This window comes from Periophthalmus magnuspinnatus, chromosome 10 (genome assembly GCF_009829125.3).
Source record: "Periophthalmus magnuspinnatus isolate fPerMag1 chromosome 10, fPerMag1.2.pri, whole genome shotgun sequence".
Taxonomy (NCBI): Eukaryota; Metazoa; Chordata; class Actinopteri; order Gobiiformes; family Gobiidae; genus Periophthalmus; species Periophthalmus magnuspinnatus.
This window is the reverse complement of record NC_047135.1, coordinates 25,862,998-25,884,089: the sequence shown is the minus strand read 5'-3', so window position 1 is coordinate 25,884,089 and position 21,092 is coordinate 25,862,998. Positions and strand designations below refer to the sequence as shown.

The 21,092-nt window shown below is 38.2% G+C and overlaps 1 protein-coding gene across 3 annotated transcripts in view; it reads left to right on the top strand.

The window, feature by feature from the left end:
* Window positions 1-21,092, top strand: part of LOC117377340 (LIM and calponin homology domains-containing protein 1-like) — a 116,418-nt gene that overhangs the window by 42,513 nt on the left and 52,813 nt on the right. For all 3 annotated transcript variants that reach the window (XM_055225088.1, XM_055225087.1, XM_055225089.1), the window contains exons 2-4: window positions 853-923; window positions 7,136-7,205; window positions 14,604-14,710. In XM_055225088.1, the coding sequence (XP_055081063.1) occupies window positions 853-923; window positions 7,136-7,205; window positions 14,604-14,710 (248 nt within the window). The remainder of the gene's footprint in view (window positions 1-852; window positions 924-7,135; window positions 7,206-14,603; window positions 14,711-21,092) is intronic.

Sequence of the window (21,092 nt, the reverse complement as noted above, 5' to 3'; positions counted from 1 at the left end):
TTTTATTGGCTCACTTATAACTTCCATGTTGTAAATTGATGAGTATTGAAAATTTATAATCAAAAGTAGAAAAACTCCTGGACTCCACCTTGCTTTCAGGGACCTATGGGAAAAAAATCATAATTTGATATTATCATGATTTTCTATTAATTTATGTGGCCTGATTTTGTGGCTTCCTGGTTAAACCAAAAAGCAAAAATACAACAGATTGCAGTGGTCCAGAGTTATTCCTCAATTACCTTATGCATTCTGTGCATTCCTAACTATTCACCGCAATGAGTTTATAACTTTCAGAAGTCAGAGCGGAGTTTTGCTGTCACAGTAAAGCTAACCACAGCAACCATGCAAACAGCGCACTTACTTGTTCTTGGACATTAAAATGCTTTCTAATTAGATGCAGACCAGACTCAGTGGTCTCATTTTGACCTCAAGATCTGTACTGGTATAAGAAGCATTTTGCTCAGCTACATGGACATTTATCAGCAGTGAGTTGCACATATCCCACTTGTTACCTGAATGCCCCTCCCACACACTAATAATCCAGAATAGTCATGCAAACCCATGTAAACCACAGCCTTTGCTCCTCTGCCCACTGTCACTGCTTAAATCCCCTGTCACGTCTCATTAGCCCTGCTCTGCTGGTCGCTGGGATGATGACGGCTTACAGCAAGCTTGTTAGTGTTTAGTGCTGTGAGCCGAGGGGAGCAGAAATACAACCGGCAACCTCCGTTCTGCAAGATTTAGTGTGCAGACGTTCCCTCGGTGTGCGTAGGATACTGATCATTCCTGACCAATATGTGAACAGACTTTAGATAGAGCTGTTTATAATAGTTTGTTTCTCATTCTCTCTAGGCCGTGACTGGACGATGTTTTGGTGAGAAGGATTTCCGGGGAGGCCTGGAGAACGGGATACTCCTGTGCGAGTAAGTGGCCACATAAATTTTGTTTTATTGTTGTTATGTAACTCTGCCAACCTGGCTCTATTGACTTTCTGAGCATTCAATTCAAACTGCTTCAGAGGTTGCTTTTTTCAAGTGTTTCAAGTAAGATTTTAGAACAGTATCTGAATGGTGTACCTGTGTTATCTGCATGTTGTGCACCGTCCCTGTACAGATAAAAGTATACCTTACCTTACCATACCACTTTTATCCTTATTATTACTTTGTGACCTACTTTTAACTAAACCAGTTTCTTTAACAACCTTCATGTATTTTTGTCTGATTTGACTAGTTTTATGTTCAGATATAATATTCAGACTTAAAGATGTACCACGTAACTTTTCTGGTGCTGGCTGCATTTATTCAAAGGGATGTTACTTTTCAAATGACTTAGAAAAACATGCATTCTTACTCTGAGCGGACTTGCCTATTCTCAGACCTGTAACTATAGGCCTGGTGGTGTCTCCATAGAGATATATACAGTATGTTTAATGCCATACAGTGATACATTCCAGTAAAGCAATAACATCTCCATGGTGACAAGATGAATGACCATCTGCCAGGAAAGTTGCATTGTGCATCTTTAGTTTAACCTGAACTTTTAAACTGCATTAGACCTCTCCATGACATACTTTTGGGTCAAAACAACCTAAGATTTGTAGCCATGTTTTGTCAACTACTAGCATAGTGACTATCCAATATTTTCTAAACTTTTCAGAAACTACTAAAACTTGGAATATTTTTAGAAAACATCAGGATTTTTTTGTGGCTTGGTCAATAAGTTTTGCAGTTTTATTATTTAGTTATCTAATGCCTTTGAGACAAGTGCAAGTCACGAGAAAGGCATTAAAGTAGGACAAACCCAAAAAAAGCCAGGTCAATCCAGCTCTACAAAAATAACACCATTCTAACCCTAAAAAGTATATTAAGTTGCTTTTTGTTTTGTTTTTATTTATACAACCTTCACTATAACTATATGTACTGAAAACCTAGATAACTTATAGAATCTTGTGAATTGCCACCCATGACACTATTGTCTTGCTTGGACATGCCAATTATATCTGGAAACCCCCAGTGGAAATAAATCTTATGAAATGTATTCTATCATAAAGCAAAAAGAACAAATTGCTTAGCCTCCAGCAGCTTTGTCACAGAACTATTTTAATCAAGACAACTTTTGTTGGAAATCAGCGGCACTGCTTTCTCTGCATTGGGCGTTTTGATTGAGCATTAACTAAACTCTTGTAATTTGTAATTCATATTGGTATTTTTATTGTTAGTTTTTTATTATACATGTTACTGTATACTGCTGGGTTTTGTTGGACTTAGTATGTAGATTTTGTTCTTTGATTCAATAAATATAAATGCAATTGTGAACCTTCTTAAAGCTACTCAATTTCGATACTAAGGGATATACTCTTTACTCAATACCCATTCTGATACCAAGATGATCCTGTATTCTGCATTGATTTTTTTTGACAAAAGGATGTGATTTTCAACATTAAATCATACTTTCGTTTTTTATTACCTTGTGGTCTTATATTTGTGTAATTCCTCAGTCGTCCAGGTAGTGGTTCATGGGCATATACTGGTCTATGTGGTCTTATACTTGTTCGGACACAGCTCAAGATTATTCTAAAGCTACTGTATTCAGAAAAGGTTCATTTCTGTCATGTGAATGTGACTTTTATAGTAATGATACTTGTTCAAATGAGTATCTAGTTTCAATACTAGTTTTAGTCTTGATTAGTATCTGATTTTCTATACTTTTGACAACCCTACTTAATATCTGTTTGTTTTTAGGGTTTTTTCCTCACCAGTAGAGGGCATATGTCAAAAGTGTTCCTCCCTCCTCTCACCTGGCCTTTGTTCAGACTCACCTGGGCCATGTCTCAATATGGCACATTTGATTGACAGCTGAATTGAGAATTAAGTAATGCCCTAGAGCTCAGAGGAGGCAAGGGAAGGAAACCACCTAGGAAACATGAGTGAGGGTTCAGGAGACAGATATCAGATAAAACCATCAAAGTTTATGTGTCTCACAGTAAGGAGTTTGCACTGTTGCAACAGCACAAGTACAGGGACAGCAGCCAAGGATGTTTGACATCTTGCATCATCTTGAATTTAACATTAAAACTAATAAAAACATTAAAAAACAGTGCATGAGGAAAAGCTGTCCAATTGACCTCAACTGTTGTCTCCTCATGCCTTTTCTCCTCTCTCTGTCTCCTCACCCATTTCCTACACAATCAAAGAGAGGAATCGAGGAGAAGGAGGCGAGGAAAGAGAAATGAGCCATGCCCTGTGGTCCCTGGGCGGGTCAGCCAATCTAATCAGATGGTAGCTTTAATTGCAGAAATAGTCAAGTTAAGCACATTGTATTTCACAGAACACACTGACTAGACCCCTCTTGATAACACACTGACTAGACCCCTCTTGTCTCCTTTGTTTGTTGCTGTCTGTGGCCATGTGCCATAATAGGCCTCTGTTTTGTAAATATGCCCATTCACATCACCATCTTCCACACGTCATAAAATCCCATACATTGGCCCACAGTAGAGAATAAATGGGAAAATTAGCAGTCCGGTATGTTTTGGATTAAGTTGCAGCACTGTCTGCGATTTACATTCCTCTGTGCTGGTTTGGACAGAGGCTCTATTGTCATTGGAGACATCAAACTCATTTAGTTGAGCGCCTGCTGTGTGGTAGTTACACAACATTCCCTTTGAATTATACTAGTTAATATTTTGAGCCAGAACTAGCTTTTAATTTAATTACTCATGGCTTCTAAAATCACAAGCCAGATGTCAATTTTATTGTCATTGATTAGGAATGTGGGTATTTTTGTATTTTTTTAAAGGGCCCATATTGCACCATTTTCTGATCTGTTATAATATTGTCTGATCTCAATAAATCTTTAACGGTATAAGACACAATTTCCATAAGACGAGACAAGACATGAGATTGGGCCCATGAGAGCGATTATGACATGATTTAAATGTTCACAATTTTGGCCTATACATTGTTCAATATTTTTGCTGTTATTGTAGCACTGTTTTTGGAACTATGGCTTCTCAAAAAAATGTAGCTTGCCAGCACTTAACCCCTTTTTGTCCAATCCAAATGTAAACAAGTGTGCACAATCTTTTGAGAGTATTATACAAACAAAAACAAATAACTACATAAGTCAATTTAAACAATAAAAACTGGTGCAGGTGTGAGTAAAAATGTTTATCACTAGATTATTATCCATTAGTCCCTCCACTGTATCCAGGTTGGCATGTCTTTGAAATATATTCCATTTTTAGGAAGCTTTTCTTCCCTATTTCATTTCTAGTGCGGCGAGTTTTTAGACTTTTGCAATCATACTATCTTGTATTAAAAGTTTCTCTATCAATGTTTAACAAGCAAGTGAGATATTCAGGCAGTCTGTCAAGTCATCCCATATAAATACTTTTATACAGTGTTGTTCTCTTCTGACAGATTGCGAGTGCCGACCTACTTTTTCATAGAGTGCATAGAGATGAGTTTTAAATTATTCACCTGTTATGAAATGAATGAGTGTATCTAAAGTTTTCAAAGTAGAGGCTGAAGTCTGCATGTATTTATGTAATGCAGTACAGAAAGAACGGTTGCTTGAACAATTTCTTTTCTGTATTTCAGTGGGATACAATATTTGTTTCTCTAATAAAATGATTTAGATTTTAAACTCTATATACATCTAATGCCATACTTAGGAACTTTCCAGGCAAAGAAATGACATTTCCATGCAGACAAGCAGGCAGTGAAGCCTAAACTGGAGAAATTAGGTTGTGCACCTTTAAAGAAGACTTATTATGCTCGTGTCTGCTCTATAGTTTTAATTGATGACACCCGCCAATCATTATGTTCTGATATGCAAATTTGAAATCACAAAAAATCCACCGACTTCTGCGTTAGAAAATTGCAGTGCAGTGATGTCATCAGTCCCTCCTATGGATAGCTGCAGATCACACAAGAGAGTAACAGATTTGTTTTCATTTGTACCATTTGTGTGACGCTGCCAAATCCTACGAGAGAATAAGAAAACAAAATTGAAAAATTACGAAAGTAAAGAGCAATGGTGGTGCCGGTGGTGAAAATGGGGTTTGAGCTGCAATGTAGCGTGTTGAAAATAAGCAATTAAAGATTGCTCAAGGATGGTAATAACAAACAGAAATGGGTCTAAAGGGTAGACACATATTTTGCCATTTTTCCCACCCACATTGTCTGTTTTCTGAGTGACTGACTTGCTAAAAGCTAAAGAGTAGATTTCATGCATCCTGTGTGTAAAACTGTAAAGTAACCCAACCACTTTGAAAAATCTTGAAGTTTGACCTTGGCTTTGTTTTGTGTGTAAAATACTCAGTTTCATACTTTGCCTACTGCCCTCCTTCTGAACCATACGTTATACCGCTCAGAATGCCCATCCCTCAAGGGTAATATATATATAACAGAAATATAGTTCCTGGCTTGACCAAAAGTGGGCTAATTTAGAGTGTTTATCATAGAATAACCTCCAAAGCACTGACAGATCACAGCCCGGCCGATATTCAACCCCGTAACAGAATCCAGGCGTGGGTTTCCTCTACAGGGCTAAGCTGCAGCACTATTTCCTCTGATGAAAACACGCACAAAGGATGAAACCGGAGAGGTGGTGAGAGAGAGAGAGGGAGGAAGGGGAAGGGAGAGACAGAGAGAGGAAGAGAGAGAGGCTGAGGGAACAAGAGAGAGACAGAGAGGAACAGAGAGAGGCCGAGGGAGCAAGAGAGAGACAGAGAGAGGAAGAGAGAGAGGCCGAGGGAGCAAGAGAGAGACAGAGAGAGGAAGAGAGAGAGGCTGAGGGAGCAAGAGAGAGACAGAGAGAGGAAGAGAGAGGGAGAGTGAAAGAGAGAGACAGAAAGAGAGAACAGAACAGAGAGAGAGAAGGGAGAAGGAGGGGAGAGGGAAAGAGAGTGAGACAGAGTGCGAGAGAGAGAAGGGAGAAAGAAACAGGGATGAGAGAGAGGGACACAAGAGAGAGACAGGAAAGAGATAAGAGAAAGGGGGAGAGAAGAGAGAAATGCAGAGAGAGAGAGAGAGAAGAGAGAGACAGAGGAAGAGAGGTAAAGAAATGAAGAAAGAGGGAGATGGGGGAAGAAAGGGGGAAAGAAGGAGACGGGGACAACAGTGAGAGAGAGGAAGAGAGAGACAGCGAGGAAAAGAGACAGAGAGAGGGAGAAAAGAGAGAAAAGGGAGAGAGGCAACAGAGGGAGGAAGAGGAAAAGAAAGAGAAACAGGGACAAGAGAGTGGAAGAAAAAGAGAGAAGAGAAAGAGGAAGAGAGAGGCGGGTACTTCACGTCTGATAGTCAGTCTCAGCCTGGAGGAATGTGTTAAAGTTCTCAGTACAGAGCTGTGAGACACTTGGTTTATTAACAGAAAAATGGCAATGGTGTTTGTTCAAAATGACATTAAAATACTGTATGTGTGGATAGATTGAAAAAAAGTAATGAGAAATATGTTCTCAGCATTTGACCCATCGTTCTGTCAGGAGCAACACGTTATGATGTTTGTCTGTACTGGTCTGTTTGCTCAGGCTTAAAGTTAAAAGTTGTGTTATTTTTTTTACAAACTTTGGGCTCATATTTAACTCAAAATATTTTAAATGGTAAAATAAATGAGGAGCATATTAGATATTTGCAGGTTTATGTGACCATCAACTGTGTGCAGGTAGAATTTTAACACAACTTTGATTCGGAAATTTGGAACTAAAAATCACACGTTTAACCACTATTTCATATGCATCTCGCAGTTAGCCAATGTGTTGTTATCTGTCTGCTAAAGTTCATACAGCGAGAAGTATAAGCTAACATCTGATGCCTGTCTATACAATTTATTTGTTCAGCTAGTTCTTTAATCAATGTTTAGCTTATTTGGACGGACAAACTCCAGTCTTGACCATGAATTTTGCTTTGATATGAAATAGACATGGACTTGTAAACAAATCCCAGCAGTTGCAAATGTCCTTGAATGTACTTCGGTGTAAACTGTGCAGACACATGCATGCAGCAAGATTAGCTAATGTACATTTTCCTCAGACAACATCCATTCGGAGGTAGTTTTCTTTGTTTTGAGTAGTTTAAATTAAAATATATTGGAAAATGGATTAATATCAGTATGTTGTTTGTGCTTTTTGCAGGTTGTTGAGTTCCGTTAAACCTGGCTTGGTGAAGAAAATCAACCGACTTCTGACTCCCATAGCTGGTTTGGTAAGTTCATGGATTATAAATTTGTTCACATACCTCCATTTCTTATCAGGGACCTTAGCATCTTGGTCATTATGGTTGCTCCTCTTTCACTGTTGACACACCTTAAGCATTATTTTTACTCTAAACCATCTATTTCACAAAACTACTAACTACTGCAGTTCACTAAAAATAATTCTTGGTTGAACATAGAGATCCCCTGACGATCGAAGGTCTGAAAACGATTATGTATCTCTATGTATTTGACCCAAACTGTACTCTCTAGACTACACCTGTGCTGGAGTTCATGCAAAAACTTACAAACTAACAAACAACTTATTTATGTAGAAAAAAGTACTAGGAAATGTAAAGACAGGCTTAAACTGCCTTTTTGATTGTATATAAATACTAGAAAATACCAAATCTTCAGTCAACTCACTTCACTAACGTCTCATTTCTGCCGTTGTCCTTGATTAATGATTAGTCAAATAATTCTGGCCGACTAAGACACTATCAATCAATTAATCGACTAAGCAACTAAAGGCCTACAGCTCTAGCCATTTTGTTTAACGAGTTGTGATTGATATTTGCTACTACTCGATACTTGTTATTACATTTTGTTGGACACAAGGTGGACATTTTTGTACATTCAGGACTTAAACCCAAATAGACTTTGTGTGTTTATTTATTCATTCATTCATTCTTCCCTGGTGTAAAAGACAGTGCGGGTAAAGTGTCTTGATCATGGGGCCAACTTCAATATGAGGTGGCTCAATGCACTGTGCCACACTATACACACTATCTTGTCTTCACTTTTTGTCTACTCCTCCTATTTACAAATCTGGTTTTAACTTCACCTAGTAGAGACACCAATTCTCAAATTTCAGTCTCCAGGGGCCAAACTGCGCGTCAGGAGCCATAGGACAAATAGAAAAAATAGCGAAATAAAACTCAATACCTCTTCTGTATCAAACCATGACTAAATAAAGTGTTACTCTATGAAGCATTCTCCATCAAAGACCATATCCTGCTAAGTATACATCTACCTCCTGTTTCCATGTCTTACGCAATACATTTGGAGTGAACTACAGTGGAGCCCTTTCATGATTAATTATGACAGTGATGTGAATGAAGTAGTCCTTTTAGTACCCTAGGCTTACATGTAAACACAAGCCCTTCCTCCTGGAGTGCACCTCTCAGGGCCCTGCTTTATGTAGCAATGTTGAGTTTGATATTTGGTGGATGTTTTGCAGAGCGGACGGAGTAATATGGAGGAGAGGACTTTGAGGTATAGGGTGAGGAGGTGTTCCGGAGAGGGTTGAAGGGAGTGGAGGTAATACAGGGCTCACAGGCGTATTCTATCTGTCTATAGGAAGTGTGGGCTGGCCAGAAAAACAGACTTATCTCAGGTTGTCACTGGAGCAGACTGACAAGTTCATTTTGGAGCCAATATCCTATTCCCGAGTAAAAAACTATAGTTGGTAGTAATTCTTATAGGAATAATGCAGTAACCAGTACTTACACAAATATGTTTTCATGCTTTATTTTTCATATTGACTTATATTCATTTCCTATAGACTATCATAATTACAATTGTCAATTTCTAACCTAAACCCTTACCATAACTTAAATCAATCCATAGCTTTTTCCCTCTTTGACTTGTCTTTGTCCCATAAGGAAACAGTGACCCTGTATACAGATGAAGTATCTTGCGCAAAGACACCAAGGCAACATATTCACCAGTTTAGCTACTACCGCCACTTTTGCATATTACTGCAGAAAGTACTGATCCTCTACTTAACAATGGCTATAAAACAACACACTGAATAGTCAAATGCATTTCAGTTGCTATACAGGGCCTGTATTACACTATTTTCTGATCTGTTATAATGTTGTTTCCTCATGAAAAACATATCTGGAGTTGTATTTCGTTTCATTTGCTATGTTTAACACACAAACCTTGCATATTTAGGCTGAGTTCTTCTTTCAAACAGAAAAACAGGAAGTGCTCCATTGTGTTTATCCATTTGGATCATTTCAGCCCTGAAATTGCCAATTTCTACTAAACAACAACTGAGCATTTTGAGCTTTGGAGATATAGACAGACTAATAATAAAGGGTTACTCAAACATGTGTAAATGAAAGAAAACACAACTCCAGGTTTTTGATGTGGTAACAACATTATAACATGGCTCAAAGCTCACATGAGTTAATTTTATGTAATGTTGGATGTTTAAACAATCTTACTGGAAACTGGCAATTAGAATGAACTCTTATCCGGGGCCGGGTCGCGGGGGCAGCAGTCCAAGCAGGGACTCCCAGACTTCCCTCACCCCAGACACGTCCTCCAGCTCCTCCAGTGGGACCCCAGGCCAGCCGAGAGACATAGTCCCTCCAGCGTGTCCTGGGTCTTCCCTGGGGCCTCCTCCCGGTGGGACATGTCCAGAACACCTCCCTAGGGAGGCGTCCAGGAGGCATCCTGAACAGATGCCCGAACCACCTCAGCTGGCTCCTCTCGACGTGTAGGAGCAGCGGTTCTAGACCCCGAGATACTTGAACTCCTTTTTTAACATAGTTACTTTTATGTGGTCAGCACAAGCACATGGCACTGTCCGACACCAATCCAACTGTTCTCTCTATTGAAGGTACCTGGTGTTCCTTCAAGCTAATTTTGGATAACGAAATACAAATATAAGTGTTCAAGTACAGATTTGTGTAAGACAGAAGTATATGACCCTATGACCTTAAACACAATGGGGAGAATGTTGTACTACAGGCACTTTAAATTCTTACATGTTTTAAAGTGTAATTGTGAAGCGTTGTTGGAAATACTAAAAATGCATAATTACAAGGGACACTTTGTTTATTAGCCTTGTTTTGCGAAACCTGTTTAAATGTCGATGTGACTTGCACAACATGGGCCCCATAGGTCCATTCTAATTGGCTGGAGGTTATTTTGAAGTTTGTCCTCTGCAAAACAAGAAGTGACCACTGCTAATTGGTCTGCAGAGGCACTCAGTCACCACTACAAGTTTGTTTGACACTTGACTCTTACATAATGATGAAGAATGTGAAAGTAATATAAATACATGGACTTTTTCACGTACAATACCGCCCTTTCAAAGCTGCTAGTTTCCTAATTTTGTCTTTTCCTTCATGGAGTTGTTTTGCGTAACCATGGCTGCAATTAAGGAGGTGAGAATACACAAACAAGGAATTTGTTGTTATCTGGATTGTAATAAAACTCTACAGGCAACACCCTACTTCCTCTTCCTGTTTTGGGTGCTAACAGCAATGCAATTTTCCTGCCATATTTGTGCTAAGCAGGCAAAGGTCATTACCCAAAATACGGGGGCACCGATCCAGCTCTTTCAGTTCTGATACCAACATTGATACCCTGTCTTTAAGTATCTGCCGATGCCCGATATTAACTGATATCAGTGTAGGGACACAAAATGGCACTTATTTCCTTACAACACAGTTAAGAAATCCAATTGTGTTATGCAACTGTTATTTATCCTTCAAATAACTACTAAACAGCTTTGTATGAATACAAGTTCAAACCTTATGTGACGTTCTGACCCAAAATCAGCTTGTAAATACCCAACCAGGGTATCGGCTTAACTAATATCATGGAATCGATTCCCAATCCAGTCAATTTTTCAATAATGGGTAGATATTCCATTCCAGTATCGGTATTGGTGCATCTCTAATCTGAATATGTATGTATTTATATCTATCAAGTGAACACTAACTCATGCAGTTTTTAATTAAATTGGATAATTCATGAAAAACATAGAAAAACAGTGCCTCATCCTGCTTGTCTTGTTGTTCCAGTGGCTACAATCTTCTATAACTTATATCTATTTCCATTGTGAATGTCCCGAAGTTTTTTTTTTGTGTTTTTTTTTTATTTCCATGGAACCATGCAGGTAACTTCCCACCACCACAAAGTCAAACACCTGTCTCTCTGCTTGCTCAGATAACTTTATGTGTTGGATAGAGCATTTCTGCAGTCTTTAAATTAAGGGCCCCCAAGACACATTTTGCCTTGGTGTCCTGGCTTATGAGAAAATAATCCCAACAGTGTAGCTCTAGTAGTGTGTTGTGTAAGTACTTGGTCTCCTGGTCTGCTGGTATGTTGGGTTTTACAGTGTGCAAACTTGACACCCCGAGATCAAGTTGAACCAGAGTAATTCACCGGAGTCATTTGTGAGACTGGTAGAGTAATGTGTTACCTTTAACTGCAGTATTTGTTATTAGGAGAACTGTAATATTAGCTTTGGGGAAGGATTTTTTTTTTTACCTTATTGTCGTTTTAAATATGTTGGAATGTGGAAAGGTTGGTTTGAAAGTATTTCCGGCTGATATCAAATGACAAAGGGAAGAAGCTTATGGCACATTGAAATCAAGAATCAGGTGTTTTCAGATTATGACATAACAGGGAAACCTCACATCTTGGCTTGGATTCAAATGGATTGTACAGTACATGATACTTTATCCTCCTTATAACATCTAAATTAATCATTAAACATGAAATGAATCCAAAATGAAACAAGTGATGAGGAGTTGTGCTTGTGCCAAATGTCATAATAGAAACTGGAAACTGAGGTGCTCAGAGTTCTTGGTCTTGTCTAGACGTTGATGAGCTTTGTGCAAAATCCAAACCATCTCGTCTATGTCCATGCTACACAAAAACACATTTCTGGGTTACTGAGAATACTGTAAATGTGTTTTGGCCTTACAATGTGCATACAATTTGTTTTATTTGATCTTTCTCATTTCCCACATTGGCCCAGTATGTTCCAGAGTATGGCATTATACATATTTATCTCCATGGAAACTGCAAGAATGCATGTTTTACCAGTTACGTAGTGCACCTTTAACTAAAAGGCTTTTTCTCATATCACTAAAGTTGCTTAGATGCGTTGTGAAGACAATAGGACCACTTAAATGATCAGGAAGAGTCTGGGAGAGTTGTGTGGAGTTAAAAAACCCAGAGGAGCTTTATACCACAAGATGAAGTTCACCAGTAGGGGGCAAACTTGCTGAGTTTGGAAGATCGAGATGGGCTAAATTTGCAAATAACTAAACTTTGAGTGGATGAAGCATAGCACAAAAACAAGTATGCTTTGATAAGGAATGTTTATGCTTATTTTAGGACCTTCCACATAGCAGTTATCAGCAACTTTGAAGAAAACCTCCCTGATATGCAATGTCCTATCTGTCCTGTGTGAAAGCCTGTGTCCTCCGTATCCAGTGTACTGTAGTTAATCCTGCTGTAGGTGTGTCCAGTCCCTAGAGTCCCTAGAGTCACACCGGGGACATCTGACCTCCATAAACGCACTGTAGTGAAGAGTGTGCTAATGTTGTTGAACTTGTGTGGGTGTATTTGTAGAGGCGTTGGGGGGGTTAAGGCTGGGTGGGAACCTGGCTTACCGGGAGAGCTCCATGGCAACGTCCCAAAAAGACAAGAAACCAGAGGGAGGGTTCTGAGCAACTGTTCTACCAAATGGAAGAGAATCGTGAGAACAAGGGTTTCAAATATTTATTTTTTATTTGTTTGAAATCAACCTCACAATGCATAATATACAAGGGTAGCTTCAGTAGTTCTATGGTACTCCCACATAGGCCTAAACAGAATTGGCTCAGAACCATAGGCATGTTTCCACCAAAATGATACTGTGTGTGTCAGGTGCAGTCAGGGTTTGCCAACTATTTGCCAAGCGATTTTTAACAGCTAGCTAGTCTGTTGTTTATGGCATTACGTAATCTTCTCAAAAACAATGAACACAAACCTCGAATTGTATTGTAATAATATAAACATGCTCTCAGGCTTCACAACAACACCATAAAAAGGATCATTTTGACCAGAGATTGGAGTGAAGGAATGTTACAAAATGACTATAACTTTACAAATAAGGAACAGAGAGAGACAGAAATTGACCAGCCATGTTATTTATATTTAATCATGTAACTTTTCTGCTTGGCTCTATGGAGATGTTGCATTCTCTGGAGTGTTCCTCAGTTTGGCATTAGACTTATCTACGTTGAATTTGTTCAGCAGGTGCAAAGGAAATACCTTGGAAAGACATGCATTGTTAGTGTGAGTCGACGCACCTCTCCACAGATCTGAACTATAACTTGGCAACACATTGGATAGAGAGAGAGATAGTGCTGGCCCGACAATCAGGGTGGAGAGGAAACGATGACACCCAGAAAGTACAGGAACTGACTCCATGTGAACCGGAGAGAGGGAGAGAGTGTTTGTGTGTGTGTGTGGGTGGTGGGTGTGTGGGGGTGTGTGGATGTGGGGGTGTGTGGGTGGTGGGTGTGTGTGTGTGTGTGTGTGTGTGTGGGTGGTGTGTGTGTGTGTGTGGGTGGGTGGTGGGAACTTTACCAAGACATTTATTTTCTAACAATTTTTGCATATTCAGTCACATGCAGTTCCCTTTAAAAACTCATAGTTAAAATTAAAAAGGAGGAGGAGAGAGAAGGGGAGAAAGGGAGAGAGAGAGAGAGGGGAAGAGAGAGAGAAAATCAGAGCGAGGCTGGGAACAGTAGCGCGCTGCGGTTCAAGTTCCATCTGACAAAGAGCAGCTCAGAGCAGTGTTCACAGAGCAGAGGAGGAGGCAAGACGAAAGACGGACTATAGGGAAAACAGGTGGATTTCTGGAGGAATATATATAAAGGAATAGTGACTTTTTTAACAGTGAAAGTGGAGTAGTCTGCAAGATTGAAGCCCCATTACCAGCTCGTGTCACGTTTCTGAAGGTATACTAATTTTGTGGATACAGATTGTGTGGGTGAGAATGATTGTGCAGGTACTTTGGTGCTGCTGTTGACAGAAGTTCATAGAATCATTCTTTTTGTAATGTTTTTGCTGATCTGATTGTGTGCTGCTTTGGGAATTATCTTGAATTATGCAATAACTAAACAACTTGTGGTGTTGTCATCAGTATATATTCATCTAAAACTTGTTTCAGACTGCCCTATGGTCCCCTATAGTACTAAGTGTGGTTTTACATATTGGCAAATAATAAGAGGAAGTTCATGACATATCTGGAACAATCTGGAACTAACCCAGATCATGTTATGATGCTAGAAAAATGTAAATGTATACTTATTTCCCAAAACCTCAAATGCCATAATGCCTTGGTGTTACAGTCAGACAGTTGCTTACAATCCACTGCAGTTATGATACAATTGGAATTTTGCAAACCTGACAGCTTGTTCTTTATTTATTCATATTTTTGTACTTGTGTGCTTACTATTTGACTCTGCAATGACTTGTTACGAATTAATCTGTGATCAAGTAATCTAATTTTACCCAAAGAAGCCATGCAATACTGATGTAGTAGTAGTAGTAGTAGTAGTAGTAGTAGTAGTAGTTAAACTGTATATTATGTTTTGTGTTGATAGGACAACCTGACTGCTTTCCTGCGTGGCTGTGAGGACTTAGGACTGAAAGGATCCCAGCTGTTTGACCCTGGAGACCTACAAGACACGTCAACTGCACAAACAAACAAGTAAGATTATATAATACTACACTGCTGTTTGTGTTTGCATCTATGTTTATGACTGTGGAAGGTACTACTTTAGTTTTTTTAACAGAAATTGTGGAAAATATAAATGACAAATATATCATATAGCAGAGTCTTAACCTAACCAAAATATCATGAATTGACAAATCTCAGTATACGAATATTGTAAGGAGGGTAACAATGTGGAAATGCTGCTACTGCTGTTCATTTTTTGGGGAAATATTTATACAAAATACTGATTGAAGATTTCTTGTTGGATGCATGAAAACCAAACAAAGGGTCAATATCAGTGTCATTGTCTGTTTTGTTATTATGGCATGCAAAAAACAATGCCTCTTAGGTCTTCCTTATATATTTTTTTATTATATTGATAAATTAGCAGATGTCCTGTACTTAAGTAGAATTTTTAGGTATCTGTACTTTACTTAAGTCAATTTTACAGTGGATACATTTTACTTTTACTTCACTACATTTGAGAGCAGGTATCTGTACTTTCTACTCCACTACATGTTTGAACTAGGCTGTAAAAAAGTACTTTTCATATGATTTCAGGGGTCATTTTTATTTTGTTTGTGGTAACATCTGGACTAAAGTTTTCAAATTAAAGCTTGACCAAAACATATTAACACTTTTTCACTTCATCACTCTAAAATACTTTTGCTTAAGTAGATTTTTTCATCTGATACTTGGACTTTTATCTGAGTATCTTTTCACCTCTGTATCTGGACTTTTACTTAAATCACAAAATTGACTACTTCGTCCTCCACTGATCCCAATTATGAATGCATAAACTCTATTACACACTTGACAAAATTCTGTTTTGTTTGCCATGGCCATGAAATTCCTGAAACTATTGTTCTTGGTAGTATTTTGTTATTGTTAATTATCTCATTAAATTGGTAGTACTTATTTCAATAGTAGTAGTTTTGTGGTAATCCCCATATGCTAAACTATTCAACGGGGTTAGCATTATAAATTCTCATCAATTACAAGTCATGTACTGTGTCACTGTTTGCTTGTCACCCTCTAAGATAAGTGCCAGCGAGTGACAGCTTTGTTATTCTCTGCTCGAGACAATCAGTGCACTTCACTGCCAATACAAATAACTGAGTGGAAGTTTATACAGGCCCTTAGAGTCCTTAGAGCAACAATGGCATATTTGTCCAACACAACAAGCCTGTGCCCAAGCTTTGCCTCACTCACTCAACCACTTTGTTGCCTGGTAACAGCTGATATTGAATGTAATAGTTGTTATCAATGTGTGGGTGTCTAGGGGTCAGTTCTATGTGATGTCCTCTGCACTCGTAGTTTGGTTTGTTGAATGTTAGGGCTGTATAATGTTGGAAAAAAAAAATCATCTCAAAACATTTATTCTGACCGATATTGCAAAAAACACAATATTCTTGAGTTTTCACAGTAAAAAAAATGTGCAAAGTGTGATTTTTGTTTTGCAGAAAATATTGCAATAAACAGTGATATTGAAGAAACCAATGAAGGTCACATACGCTAAATTTTGAGCCAACATCATTTTGTTCATTTGTGACTCATTGAAAAATAAGTTGGTATAGTTTTATGACTAGGTTTGTCAGAAATTTTGAAAATCCCATATGAATCAATACTAAAACTAGTATTGAAAGTAGACACTCATTTGAACAAGTATCGATACTAAAAAAAGTCACAATCACAGGACAGGACTTTCCTGAATAGCTTTAGCTGCATCAGAAAGTATATACACCTGGACGACTGAGGACTTACACCAGGTATGTCCAAACTGTGGCCCGAGGGTGAAATGCGGCCCTCAGACAAATTTTTCTTGGCCCTCAAGCTTCCATATTACTTTACACAGTACTTTTTACAGTACATTTCTGAAAATCTACTTTAACAATCCCATATCAACTATTTAATGTGTCCCACTGAGGATGTAAGCACGAATAAAGGTCTAGTTGTTCAGTCTAACTTGTAATAATGATGCGGATTTGAAGTATTCACTGTATTCGTGACCAGTCCATGGCCCTAAATCGGCCCTTAGCTTTGTTTGTGTTTTTATTTATTTTATTTATATATTTATTTGACAGGGACAATGCAATCTGACATAGTTACAACATGAACATTGCAGCTGATGTGATGCATATAGAGTTTGTAGCAAAAGCTAATTCTCAACTCCCGTCCCTGGTTGAGCTTCTCCACAATTCACCAATATGCAAAATATATTAAAACACCTGCCCCATAAGATAGATATTTGTGGCCCTTAATGAGAAAAGTTTGGGCACCCCTGGATTACACAGATATAAGACCTCATATTATAAAAGAAGGTGATATTATTTAATGTTGAAAATTACATTCTGCTGTTTAAATAAAGAGTTGTTTTTTATTATTATTATTATTATTTTATTAGCGTGATATTGGAATTGGTATTGAGTATGGAGTATATTCCTTAATATCGAAATTGTTTGAAATTTTAGTGCTGTGACAACGCTAATTATAAAAGTTGTACATTTCAGAATATGTTGTAGAGGTTTGAAATAATTGTTTAGCCGACCTCTCGAATACTGTATGTTATATGCAGGAAAAAAATGCTTGCATATTAGCAGCTTTTGTGGCTTGCTAATTTTGATCATTAAAGTTGCAGCTTTGTTTAATGCAGGTCTTATGGAGAACAAGAGAAACAAGAGAAAGAATACAAGGCTGATCTGAGCAAGTTCGAGCGCATACGACAATACAATGATGGAACACGGGGCTCATCCGCGTGCCTGAGTGAGAGTTGCAGGATGTTTAGACAGACTGGTTTGGTTTGCCTCCTGCAAGATCGGATCTGCCAAATTTTGCTCTGCACAAAATGTGAACTTACAGAGAAGGTTAACTTTGATGTTGCTAATTTCAAAATTGGCGAGATGCATGAATTGGTTAAAATGTTCAGATGCACCATTTAGGGATGTAACAATAACCGACATAATAAATAAACAGAGGGAACTATACAGACCATGATCATGGGCTTATCCATAAGTCTGTTCAAAATACCATAAAAAATATCTTAAAGTTAACTTGTGAAGGAATAAGAAGGATAGCTGACCTCTACCAAGGCATTAGACCAGTCTTGCAATGTTGAGAATACAGTGCAGTCAAACAAACCAACATTTTTTCTCAGTTACTCCAATATTTTCTTCCAAATAGAGCATTAGGTGATTTGCAGTATAAACCTAAGAAAAATGTATTAAAAACTATGAATTTATATAACTGGCAAACTAATATTTATCGTGGGTAGTTTTTCTTTCAACCATCGGGAAAGTTTTTGTTATTTTTCCTGTTCTGTGATTAGATTTAAGTTTTAGATGGTTGAAAAAATCACTACTTTGGTAATTAGTTAGTATCTATATTGTTTTTAACCCATATCGTCAATATTTTCTTCAACAATGTATCGTACTTCAAAATTTTATATCATGACAAGCCTAATTTTTTGTTAATTTGTTATGGTTCAGCTGAGGTTATTTTTTTACTTCATATGCATTAAAATACATTCAACAATAAAATTAAATTGTGAAACTCAACCATACTTCTAAATTGTATAAAAAACTGCCTGCATGAAATATTTCCTAGACTGAAATTGTAATTGTGCTGTAACTGATATGAAAAATGATTCTTATTTTGGTCAGTGGCCCAGAGAGTTATCAGAGAGGAAACATTGGCTGCATTGTTGTGTACTATTTCGGGTGGTTATGTAAGAGCTGTCTGGGACTCTGGAGATGAGTGGAGTGAATGGACTGGTTCTCCCTCTGTAAACTTCAGACAGGTGCCCATTCATCCACATGACAGCTTTAGACTTGTGCTAGCTTCTGGAACAGTGCGACATAAGGTAACATACATCAACTGCTCCTTTGGGGGGAAGGGTGGAACAAGCTTTTTTATCTTTACTTGTAGTGTTTTTACAGTATGTTTACTTTATTCAGTTTTTTCAATCGATAGTTTAACCCTGTGAAACCCACTGTTGTAAAAATATAACATAACTTTTAACAGTTCTTACAAAACAAACATGCAAACATTTTTTTCTTAAGATCGTATTGAGTCACAACATTAGTGATTAAAATACATGTTTATAGGTCCAGTTATATGGCCATAAACTCACTCTACCTGCAAACTTCATGTTAAGCAAATCCTCTTTTTTGCTTGTAAAACTACTGTGCAAGTTTAGAGGTTTTGGGTCTGAAATAAAATGTTACAATCTCCATGGAAACCTGCAGATGACTCAAAACAAGTCATTTTTGGCCAGAAATTTAAACATGAACTAGAGAAGTCTTTACAATACAGTGGTACATAGCAATAGAAACATTCGGTTCCGTCTGCTGGGCAAAAGTTTTTAGAGTGAAGACATTTCACGGCTTCTTGAATCTGTCGTACGTCTCAATCTCAAAGCCACTAGCCACTCCTTTGAAGATAGTGAGGTAAAGATCTTAGCCAAAGAAAAGAAATAGTCTGAGACAGGAGTTAAAGAGGCATTTTTTGGTATGAAAGACAATCCATCTCAGCAGGAATGGGGGCCTTCAGACATCATTTATTTCCTATTTATACCCCCATCCTCTGACCTAAATCAACACAAGGAAAACAATAGGGCTATCCAGTGTGCTAATAGGTGTGAGAGCACCCTTTAGGGGCCTGAGTGATTATGCAAATTATGACTCAGGAACAGTTCACACTTAAGGTAGCTCAGTAGACCTAGCCAACAAACAGAAACTGTAAAAAAAAAAAAAAAAATAGGTGTTTCAGTGTAGTTAGCTCCTCCCTTCAGGCAGATATAAGGCAGTGTCCACCAGTGATCTGACCTGAACTGAACAAGCCGTCTTCACTCTAAAACCTTTGTCCAGTTGACACAATTGAATTTATCTTTTGCTATGAATCATACACAGGCAATACTGTGGAACATTCAAAGCAGAAAAGTTACATGTTGCACCTTTACAATCAAAACATTCTTCAACCATCTCTCACAAATCCATGACACACATTTTTTTATCTTATTTTCTTTTATTATCCAATGTATTTTATCTTAGTTTGAGTCATTTGACTGCATAAAAATCAAAACAGCATTTTATAATTTCAGTTTCACATACTGTAGGTGGCACTTGATACTTTATTTTGTTGCTAGTACTTGTAAGCTTTTAGAAAATATACATCCGTGGTTCTACTCTTATAGTTGCAAAGTGCACGCTCACCTTGCAATCTAAATGCTCCAAGTTGGCATCAAGAGAGTTAAAGAAGTAACAGAACTTTTACTAACTCAAATGCAAAATTTGAAAACGAACTGCCACTAGCTATACACATCAGTCACATCGATTTCACTGATATGAATTCATTATTAATAACTGATTATACATCATAGATACCTGACTACACAAACACAGGCGACAGTTCTGACACTTTCCCACTCGCTCGCCCCCTGAATATGATCTAACACAGGTGGAATCTGCCATTTCTGTCAGTCAGTTTGGGTTATGCAGTCCGCAGTGGAAAGAGCTCTGTGTTTATTCGGTCTGACAGAGGAAGAAACAGCTAGAGAGTGAGCTGAGAGAGAAGGAGAGAAAAAGTAAAGTGAGAGAAAGAGTGAAAGGGAGAGAGGAGTTTAAGGGTGAGTTTACATAGCGCCCCCCTCTAGCCACTTAACCTCAGCCAGGAGACTTAGTAACTCATCATACTGAAAAGATGTCATGTTAAACCCACTGCTGCAATCTGTGTGTCGCTAGTGTGAGAGAGAGATGGGGAAAGAGAGAGAGAAAGCGAAGTGAGAGGGGTGGAGAGAGAGAAAATGAGGCATAGCGGCCCCTCTAGCTACCCCACAGCAGCCAGGAGACTTAGTAACTCATCACATCGAGAAGCTGTCATGTTAAACCCACTGCTGCAATCTGTGTGTCGCTAGAGAGAAAGAGAGAGGCACAGAGAGAGATGGAGAAAGAGAGACAGAGAGGCATGACCCCAGGGTTTCCCAAGATTCAAGTCACAAGTGTTCTTCTCATTCCTAAAAGAAAAATATCAAACACTCCAAATTGTATAATACTTGAAGCATTATGTAACTGCATTGTGCACATCATGCAAAAAAAAAACTGCCAGCTAACTAATCCTGCAAGTAAATGTTGTCTAGTCACTATATTGGCTAAAACCACCGTGATTATTGAGATCTTCTGGTTATTTTTTGCTGCCCGTGTAACTTCAAAAGCCAAAATGCACCCACAGATTTGTCATCATGTTTTACAGAAGTACTGATTTTTGGACATGCCACAGTTCTGCAATTCCAGCTAATATAAAAACAACTTTGAACAACTTTGAAGCCAGGAAGTAGAAAAGCAGCCATTCTTCACATATTGTTTCATACTTCCTAACAATC